The sequence below is a fragment of the Neopelma chrysocephalum genome, unplaced genomic scaffold, assembly GCF_003984885.1.
Source record: "Neopelma chrysocephalum unplaced genomic scaffold, ASM398488v2 Primary Assembly neopelma1_90, whole genome shotgun sequence".
Taxonomy (NCBI): Eukaryota; Metazoa; Chordata; class Aves; order Passeriformes; family Pipridae; genus Neopelma; species Neopelma chrysocephalum.
The window spans coordinates 598113-608533 of record NW_020897752.1 but is presented as its reverse complement, the minus strand read 5'-3'; the positions used below and the strand labels follow the sequence as shown (position 1 = coordinate 608533).

The 10421-nt window shown below is 58.5% G+C and overlaps 1 protein-coding gene across 1 annotated transcript in view; it reads left to right on the top strand.

Moving 5' to 3' along the window:
• Window positions 1-149: 149 nt before the first annotated feature.
• The window catches only part of IGSF21 (immunoglobin superfamily member 21), a 40272-nt gene continuing 30000 nt past the window's right edge, over window positions 150-10421 (top strand). The window contains exon 1 of the mRNA XM_027693188.1: window positions 150-390. Within this exon, the coding sequence (XP_027548989.1) occupies window positions 300-390 (91 nt within the window). The 5' untranslated portion in view covers window positions 150-299. The remainder of the gene's footprint in view (window positions 391-10421) is intronic.

The following is a 10421-nucleotide window of genomic DNA, read 5'->3' as shown; positions in this document are numbered from 1 at the left end:
CCCCCCCCTCATCCCTCCGTGAACCCTCCCCGCATCCCTCTCCCCGCATCCCCCTCCACTCCTCCCCCGCTCCCTCCCCCGTCCCTCCCCCCGCAGCCCCTCCCGAGGGCGGGCTCAGCGCGGGGGGGTTCGGGGGCGGCCCCGGCCCCGCTCGGCTCCCGCTGCTCTCAATCGGCTTTAGGGCGGCAGCGGCGGCGGCGCCGGCCCGGGGGGGACACGCGGAGCCGGCCCGAGCCCCCCGCCCGGCGCGATGCCCCCCTGCCCCCCGGGCACGGGGCTGGGGCACAGCTGAGCCCCCCATGGGCTGCCCCCCCCCCGCGGGCACCATGCGGACCGCGATCCCCCTGCCCCTCTCGCTGCTGCTCTGGGACCTCCTGGACCTGGCGCTGGGTGAGTGTCACCTCCCCCCCTCCGCGGGGACAGGGGACCCCCCCCGCCGCTGCGGGGATAACGGGGTGCCCACCCGCATCCCGGGAATCGAACGGTGGGGTGGGAGCTGCGCACCCCGCCCCGAGGCTCGGGGGGGGGGGGGGGGGGAAGGCCCCCCCTTGGACCCCGCACCCCTTGAGAGGAGCCTGGTTTGGGAGGGGGCGATGGGGAGCTAATGGGGCGCGCGGTCTGGACCCGTTATTGGGGCACCCCCCGACAGGGGACTGTGGGGGAGCCGTTAATGGGGCCCCATTGTCAGGGTCCTGGGTTTAAACCTATTAACAGGGTACCGATGTGGGACCCGTTAATGGGACACCCCCGACCCGGGTACTGGGTTTAACCCCATTGATGAGGCACCGGGGGGGGGGTCATTAATGGAGGACCCCCCGAGCGGGTCCAGGTTTTAAACCATGAACAGGGCACTGCTGCGGGAGCGTTTACGGGGGGGCCATTAAGGGGAGCCGTTCATAGGGCACCTGCCTTGGACCCGGGAATTGGGTGCGGGGGGACAGGGGAGGCGATGGGGGGATGCTCATCCCTCACCCCCCGTCCAGCAGCAAGGGGGGCACCCACGGCCCCCTTCCCTGCACCCACGGCCCCCTTCCCTGCTGCTCTGCCCGGGGGCTCCGGCTCCCGGTCTCAGCCCCGTTCCCCCATCCAGGGGGTCTGAGCTCTGGGGAGCCCCAGGAGCTGCAGCTTTTTGGGGGCTCGCAGCACCCAGAGCCAGCCCAGCTCCTGGGCGTGCGGGGGGGACCCCAAACCCGCGGGGGTACCCGGCAGGGAGAAGCAGCCCCCCAAATTCCTGCCGGCCGGGGGGGTTTGCGGCTGGCTGAGCTCCCAGATGAACATCTTGACTCCCCACCTCGCTCCACGGAGGTTTTAATAAGACACCCCCACACCCCAACCCCAAAAACGGGGCTCCCGGGAGGGGAAAATGAACAGGGAAGGAAACTTTCCCCTCTTCACCTCCCGGAGGCTGAGGGGGGGTCGTGCCATTTAATTTCTTGTGTATTTGAAGGCGATTTCCCTGCTGTTTCCCCCTCTGCCCCCCCAAATCCCCCGCCGTGGGGTCTCAGGTGGCTGCTCCTCACCGAGCCCGGCGAGCCCCGGCTGCTCCCGGGAAGCCGAGAGGCTTCGCCAGGCGCCGGGAGATGGAGGGACGAGCGGAGCCTGCTCCAGACCTCCTGTTTTTTTCCCTTTCTAATGTACTTTTTCCTCTCCGGAAAGCGCCGTCAGCTGCTGCAGGGCGCGGGGAGGGGGAGCGGCGGCTCTGCGGGGCCGAGCGGGCACAGCTCCACACAAAGGAGCCGATTCTTCCCCGGCATCGCGAGCGGCTCCAAAATCATCCCTCGGGGCTCCCGGGGCTGAGGTTACCCAGAGCCCGGCTCGGATTTGGCTGGCCCGGGGTCGGGAAGGCGCCGCGCGTTCCCCGCATCCCTCTTTGCCACCCCCCCCCGTGGGTTTCTGTGCTGCCAAAGCTGCGGCTGCCGCTCAAATCCCCCTCCCTGCTTTTCTCCGAGCATCCCGCCGGCATCGCCGAACGCACCGGCGGCAACAAAACCCCCTCGGGGCGGGGGGAACTTGTGCCAAATCCAGCCCTGTCCCCCTCCTGTCTCTCCTCTCCACCTCCACCGCGCTTTTAAGGTCATGGATAGATAATTTCCAAGGAACGACGCATCCCCCCGGCTTTTCCTCAGCACAAGCTGCCTGTCACTGGCTCGTGGATCATTTTTCCTCCCTCCCTCCTGTTTTTGTCACTGCAAATTGGGCGACTGCTCTTCTGCTGTCGGTTTGGGAGAGCGGCTGTGGCTCAGTCTGTGTGTGTGATGGGGATTTTTTGGGGAAAAAAAGAGATAAAAGTTGTTTTGTGGTGGGTCTGGAGCAGGTTGGGGATCCGGGGGGGCTGTGGGTTCCAAAGTGATGTGGGAGGAGGTGTCGGGAAGCGCTTGGGTTTGGACACCCACGAGCCAGGTCTGGGCTCTTAAAACCACACTGGAACTTTGCTGCTTCCCTGTATCCCGAGGATCGGCTGCGTTGAGTGTCTCCCACCTCCTTCCCCAGCGGAAAATGTGCCTGCCCACGGCAGGGCTTGGAATGAAATGATCTTTAAGGTCCCTTCCACTCAAACCGTTCTGGGATTCTGTGATTCTATCCCTCAGCAGAGAGATGCTCTTCCCAAAAAACCCCAGTTTGAGCTCTGTTTTTCCATGGAACACCTAAAAATCCAGGCAAAGCGCCGGCTTTGGGGGTGGGTTCCCCCATCCCGAGCCCTCCCGTGCTCTGGGCAGCAGGAGCTGCGGAGGCTGCTCCCGAAATTGGGTGTGCAGATGGCTTTGCCGTGGCTGACGGAATCCTTGGCTGGGGTTGCCGGCGCTGTGGTGGTGGGGGAGGACGTGCCCGCAGAGGTCCTTCCCCTCCCCATCCCGGCGCTTCCCTAATCAGGGATCCAACAGGATCCAGACGCGTCACCTGGGAAGGTTCAGGGGGGCAGATGCCCAACACGCCAATCCCACTGTTTATCCCTACAAGTGCATTTGCACGTCTCCAAAGCCCTTTTTTGGGGGAATTTTGCCCGGTTTTGTCGTCATCTGATTTCTGACCCGGCGCTGGTGGGCAGCTGCCCTCCCCATCCTGCATCCAGGAGGATCACGGGGATCCCAGTGCCGGCGTGAAGGAGAGCACCAGGGATCCACTGGAAGCACTTCCCATCCAGCAGAGCATCTGTGCCTCCCTGGGAAGCCTTTTGGGGTTTCCAGCCGTGGTTTCCATCCATCACCTTGTAATGAAAAGCCCTTTTATTAACCCGAGCGCAGCAGCGGCTGGATCCTTCCCGACGTGTTATCCGTCCCTCTGGGGAGCATCACTCCTTGTAATCCAGCTTTCCTCTTTTATAACAAGCTCAGTCTCTCCCCTTGGCCAAAAGAAAAGCTGCTGAGGACAAGGCTAAGTGGGTTAAGGAGCCGTCAGGAGGAACAAACGAGGACGTGCGGAGGAGGAGGCGAGTGGCTGGACCAGGGAGGACGACGGAGCCGCAGCCCCGGGGTCCCTGCCGGGTTTGGAAAAGCCCCATCTGGATTCCTGGCTGGCTGGAATCAGGGCTGGCTCATTAGGCAGCGCTCAGCTCGTCCCCTGAAATGCGGCCCCCATCAGCTGCTCCTCGGGGGTTGTTTTACGGGCGTGTAAAACCCGAGCTGTGTTTGCAAACACGGGAGGGAGGGAGGGAGGACCGGCGAGGTTCGAGCTCAGCGAGGTGTTTCTCTGCTCTTTATCCGAGTGAGTGGCTTTAGATTCTATTCCCCATCCCCCAGCACCTCCTCCCATGTGGAAAAAAGGGGAAAATTCCAATGTAGCTCCTTGTCTGGAGCTGTTTCTGGGCTTTGCAGGGACCTGCCCTCAGAGATATCCCTGAGCTGCTTCTCCAAGCTAAAAAAAACAGCCTGGAAAAAGCACTTTACACTTATGATTTTTATCAGCAAACTGAATTTCTCTCCCCTCTCCATTCCCAGGAACCCCCCTGAGGCTTTTCCTCACAAGGATTTTCCCAGTTTACATGTAACCTCTGGGGTGGCTCCTCTTTGCAACCTGGAAAAGCTCATTTTTTACCTTTTTTTTGAGGCAAATATTGATGTGTGGCTTTTACCAGGGAGATGGGAACCACCTGCTTGTGTCTCTTCTTTAAAGCAAAGAGAGGTTTGGTGGGAGTCATTTTCTGGGGGATGAGGGAAAAGGAGGAGCAGCCTCTGTGCCACGTGGGACCTTTAATTCATCTTTAATTCACCTGCACAACAGTGATCCAAAAATCCATCCCAAACTCCCACCATCCTTCCCCACTGATGCTGTTCCCCATCAAATCTCACTTTCAGCTTAAGGTCACCTTTCTTTTTGAGCCTTTCCCACTATTTCCATGGAAGGTGTGTTTCCAGGAGGCCCCTGCGTTGCTCTCCGGGTAAATCCGGGCCAGGCAGCCCCTTCCAGAGCTGCTCCTTGCTGTGCTAATTGCCCTGCCCCAATTAGCCCAATTTTCCTCTTCCCACCAGCTGCGTTTTGGAGCCGTTCAGAGCTGCCAGTTTGAATCCAGAGCTCTGTGAAAAGCTTTAACACCAGCGAGGATCTTCCCCCCCCCTTGTGCCTTTCCAGGCTAATAAGCATCTTTGGGATATGGAAATATTCCGGGTTTCGTTCCTCCCTGGAAAACCTCGTGTGTTAAACTGTGGCTGGGTCTTCAGTGTTTCCAAAGCTCCCCCAGGTCTGGGGATATTTACCCCCCAAATTCCCTTGGGATTATCAGCATCTCCCCAAACCAGGGCCAGGGATGCTGTAGGGTTTGGATTGGGGATGTTGGTCCCTGTGGTGTGGGATGAGGAGTCATGGGTCAGATCCTGGATGTGCTTCTGGGAGCCCTGAGCTGAGGAGCCCCTGCTCTGTGTGGGTGTTCCACATCACATGGCAGTGCCCTGTGCTGGATCTTGGAATGGTTTGGGTTGGAAGAGACCTCAAAGCCCATCCCATTCCACCCCTTGCCATGGGCAGGGACACCTTCCACCAGCCCAGGCTGCTCCAAGCCCCATCCAAGCTGGCCTTGGACACTTCCAGGGATGGGGCAGCCACAGCTTCTCTGGGCAACCTGGGCCAGGGCCTGCCCACCCTCCAGGGAAGGATTTCTCCCCAATAACGAACCTAAATTTCCCCTCTGGCAGTTTGAAGCCATTCCCCCTTGTCCTGGCACTCCAGGCCCTTGTAAAAAGTCTCTCTCCACTTTTCCTGTCACCTCCCTTCAGGTCCTGGGAAGCCACAGTCAGGTCACCCCAGAGCCTTCTCTTCTCCAGGCTGAACAATCCCAATTCTCTCAGCCTTTCCCCATCTCAGAGCTGCTCCATCCCTCTGATCCTCTTGGTGCCTCCTCTGGACTCTCTCCAGCAGCTCCACGTCCTCCCTGTGCTGTTCCCAGGGCTGGAGCAGCTCTGCAGGGGGGTCCCACCCGAGGGGCAGAGGGGCAGAATCCCCCTCTGCCCACGCTGGGGATCAGCCCCGGGCACAGAAGGGGCTCCTGGGCTGCCCGAGCACAGGGACAGGGAATGTCCCTGTCCAGCCTCTCCCCCTCCAGCACCCCCAGGTCCTTCTCCTGGGGCTGCTCCTGGTGTTCATCCCCTGGACTGATCCCGGGGATCCCTGACCCAGGAGCAGCACCTTGAGCTTGGTCTTGTTAAACCTCCTGAGGTTCCCAGGGGCTGTTCCTCGAGCCTCTCCAGGTCCAGGCTTCCCTGGTGCCTCCAAGCATTTCCAGGCAGGGTGTGCCCTGGCACTGCACCCAGGCTCGGGCACCAGGGCAGGGAATGCTGCTGCCTCCAGGACACGACGTTAACCAGGTTCCCACCAGCCTCTCCTTCCCAGGGAGATGTTCCAGGGCTTCACGTGCCCCCCATGGCTGATTTTTTCTGGTTATCGTTGCAGAAATGGTCTTTTCTCTCAGAAGCTCCTTGGCTGGGAATGTCTGACCGGCTCTCCCCGTGTGCTTTGGGATCTGCCGATGGAAAGCTCTCTGTGCTGTCGGGATAAGAGCAGGTTTTATTGAATCCAGACGTGCTAATGGCTTGGGAATTAGGCTGAGATGGAGCCAAGGATATTGCCAAGGCTCCCGCAGCACTTGCAGAGGTGAGGATGGAGCTGAAACCCCTCCCTAGATGGCCAGGACCCGCCTGGGACCAGGAACAGGGGGATGAAACATCACCCCCTTGGGACCCCCGGGGACAGGATTTCCTCCAGGCTTTGGGTTCTTCCCCATCTTTTAAGAGCAAACCTTGATTTCAGCGGCGCCAAGTCACCAGCAAAGAGGGAAAGCAAGGGAAGGAGCCCCCAAATCCTCGGGTTTGGGAGGCAGGAGGTGCAGTGTTGCCTCGCAAACTTCCCGGCTGGTAAATCCAGAGCCGGGAGGATGCAGCTGATGTGGCTGGTTTTGTTCCCGTGCCAAGCTGCTCTCTTTGCCCTTTTGTTTGCTTTCTGCGAGGCACTCGCAGTTCTGATGGGCCTGTTTTTAACTAATGACTGGCGCTCACATTATCTCTCCCGGCATTATCTCCTTCCCACTTTTCCCCTCTTTTTCCTAAAATAAACCGTCAATCACGGGCTTGTTTTCAACGCTTTGGGGATTGGATTCACCGTGAATGCCAAGGGCGGGCGGATTCCAAAGCACGGCGATAATAACCCGCCGCTGTGCTTCCCTCGGAGCAGTTATTAGAGCATCAAAGGAGGGGCTGGGGGTCTGCAAAGCATTTGGAGCAGGGAAGGTGCTTGTGCTGCTCGTTTGCCCTCTCGGCTGGCTGAGAAACAGGATTCACCTCCCAGGAGGTTTGGGAAACCTCAGGAACACCCACGTTTCCCAGTGGAGGGAAGTGGAACTGGGTCTGTGAGGTGGAAATGTGGCACCACCGAGCCCTCCCGGCCTCCAGGCCACACGTGTGGTCTCTCCTGGTTCTCCATCTGCAAAATCCTCCTTGGCTGGAAGCTGGGACGTCTTGGAGGTGCTGCAGGAGCAGGGAAGGCAGGGATTTCGTTTGGCTCTAAATGATTTTCCCTTTATATAATTCCTTCAACAATACACTTGGGAGGGCGAAGGGGATTAATGGCCCCGCTCCACCTCCCTGTGCCTGGAGATAAATCCTGGGGCTGCATCCTGTCGGAGCAGGACAGGAAAAAGGGAGCTGGAGAAGCCTCTGTTGTGATGCATCTCGTGTATTTAGACCCCTTTGTTTCTTTTCCAAGGGGTCTGCGAGGGCAGGGATGGGCTGGAGCCACGTGGAGGGGGTTTGGTTCTCCCCAAGGGGGTGATTCGGGGTGATGGGGGTGTTTGGATCTGCTCCTGGGTAGACTCCCATCCATAGGAATACTGGTTTTGGGATGGGTTTCACAGATAACCCTGGATTTCCTGGCAGGAATGTTGCCTTCCATGGTGCTGTGTTGGGTTGGGCACCCGGCTGGTCCCCAGGGTGGGGTTTGTTCTCGGTGCTGGGAAGGTGAAAAGAGGGAGGTGATGAGAAGGACAGTTGGAGCTGGGGACTGTCACTGTCACAGGTGCCAAGGGATGGCTTTGGGATCCTCACGGGGGACTGAGATGGACCAGGACAGCAGGAGGGGGAGGAAAAGGCTCCAGCTCAGCAGATCCCACGAAACCCATCAGGATCCCCCAGTCCTGAGGTGGGGGGACGTGGGTGAGCTGAGATCCCTGTGCCTGGGGGGTGTCTGGGAGAGATGAGCACCTTCTTCATCCCAGCTTGGCTGGTGGCTGCATCTGCCACCAAAACCCCTCATGTTTGGTTGGAAATGCTTTGGAAGTGGATTTTGATGGCCAAGGGATTTAGATTTCCAGCCCAGCTTTGCACCTCTGGAGAGCGTGTTCCAAAGCCTGGCCCCGAGTTGTGCTTAGGAAGATTTCCAGCTTAAATTCCCCTAATCCCTCCATCCAGCACCTTGTTCTGATTTTTAAGCCCAGAAAACCCCCATTTGCTGCAGTGCATAAGTTGTGAGAGGAGGGGAACCACAGGCACAGGCTTTGCCATCCCATCCCATCCTCTGTTTGCAGCATCCCAAGAGCCCGTGGTTGAACTTGGCTGTTTTTCTTGCTCTTCTCCTAAAAATAAAACCTGGCAAGTTGGGTTGCAGAAGGATGTGGTGACTCAGAGCAGGGTGGGAGGATTTGGGCAACTTCACCTTGCCCAGCACCCCAAAATATACACGAGGAGCTGCTGGGGAGCAGGATTGTCCATGCGGGATTTTCCATGTGGGATAACAGATGACCTGCTGATGGATAAGCACCGTGCAATGGGGAGCTGCTGCTCCAGGAAGGATTCAAAAGGTGTGGCACCACCAGCAACAAGGCTGGTCTGGCTTCCAGACGGACCATCGTGCCTGGAAAGAACCTCCAGCGCTTCATCTCCACTCGGAGCTTCTTCCCCCTGGAAGTTGCTAATGAGATGTTTTCCATCAGCGCCGGCTCCGGTGGCTCGTTTGGAGCTGTGTTTGTGTCCTGTCGCATTATTCTTTGTTCCCCGAGGAAGCCCTTTGTGAGCAGTCGAGGGAGTCGCGTGGAATGGTCGGGATTCCTCCCGGCGGAGGGAATTCAGGAATTCACGCCTGTAATTACGGCGGCGGCGGGAGCCGAGCGCGGCTCGAGGAAGCGCGGGCGGACCCGCTTCCCAAATTAAACCCTTCTGTTCCTGGAAACGTGGCTTCTTTTATTTTTGTAGAGCAAGAAAATATATCTGGGCGGCTTCGCGGTGGGAAACGATTGTGAGAGGGCCGGATTTGGGCCCTGGGACGTTCGGGATGCTCTGGTTTGTTTGCACGGCCCACCCTCCTCTGTCTCCTGAGCTGCTCCGAGCTTCCCGCCGGGAGACAACAACCCGAGCCTTTCAAATGGAAAGGGCTTATTTAAACAATGTTATCTCTCCGGCGGAGGGAGGGAGCGCGTATTGAAGGGTTATATTTAGTGCCGGGTGTAGGACAAAGCAGATGCTGAGAGATTCTTTAACGCTGGGAATGTTAATCACTGCAGCCACATCGCCTCGGAGATGTGTGAGTGTATATATTATATATATCTCTATATCTCTCTGTATATTTGTCTGTATTTATATGGACGCAACGTGCACGTGCTCGGACAGCCGCGTGCTCGCCGAGGATGAGGATGGGAGCTGACCGGCCCTCCCGGATTTGCTTTTTGACCTTTTTCCCCCCTGGAAAGCCCATCCTGGCGGGACAAAGCCCCGCGGTTCTCCGGGGTGAAACACAGAGGGAGGGATGTGCCGCGCTGAGCCCCCCCCCCGACCGCCTCTCAGCCCCCCGAAATGGGGTTGGGGGTGGGAAGGGAGAGCACTGCCAGCCTCGCAAATGAGCTGTTTAACAACCTCGGCAGTGCTCTCCCCCCTGGCGAGCGGCGAGGAAAACCTACCGCATTTGCCAGCCTCTCTTCCCCGCCCTCGTGGGAGCACTGAATTAAAGGAAATATTTTATGATCCTATGCTTCGTTATGTTTTATTAAAAGCAGAGCATCGGCCTCCCCTGCCACACTCCGCAGATCAGAGGCTCTGCTGGTTTCTTTGCCCTCCCTTCCGAGCTCTGCTGTTATTCCCGAAGCATCCAACTCCTCGGCTCGGCTGGAGGGTCAGTCCAGGGTCTCCTGGTGCAGGAGGAAAACAGGCAGTGGGGTGAAAAATGTGGATATTTGGTTTATCTAAGGATGTTGTGTATCCAGACCGGCCTGGGGATGGGAAGTCATGCGGCAGAAATAGCAGGAATGGGGATGGACACAGGAAAGGGGAGTCCTGGAAGGTGACGCCCCGTGGAGATGTTTGAGCTGTGGAGGGAGCCTTGGAAAGGTGCTCAGAAAAGTCTCCCCACTGTTTTCCAGCTTTGTTCCATGTCCGGGCAATCCAGCCTGGGGTGGGAGAACCTCTGGGATGTCCTTTTGGGGGAAAAGACCCCCCAGCTCCCAACATCCCAACTTATCCCACTGGCAGGGATGAGCAACGGGCAGGGCTGGGCCTGGGCTCCTCCAGCCTTGGAGAGCAGCACAAAAAACCACCCAGGGATAACTGGGCAGGGCTGGGAGCGGCTGGGAGATGGGAAAGGTGTTAATTAGCAGCTATTCCTCAACGTGTGGAGCTGGATGGGGATTAAGGGAACAGCCACGTGCATCCTCCCCACGGGAGCGGGAAATCAGGGTTCCGGATCGGGGCTGGGAGAGGGAGATATGTTCTAATCTTATTAGTGGAGCAGCATTGCTGGGAGAGCAGAGGGATTATCAATCACGGGGTGTGAACTGGGGGGAAGAGGGGAGATTGCAATTAGCAATCCTGCTTTGTCCAGGGAGGAGAGAAGGTGGAGGCTGAGTCAAGAGCACTTCCTGAGGGATGGGGTGCAAAGGCCGGGCCAGGAGATGGGGGAGTTTGGGATGCAGGAGATGGGAGAGTTTGGGATGCAGGAGATGGGAGAGTTTGGGA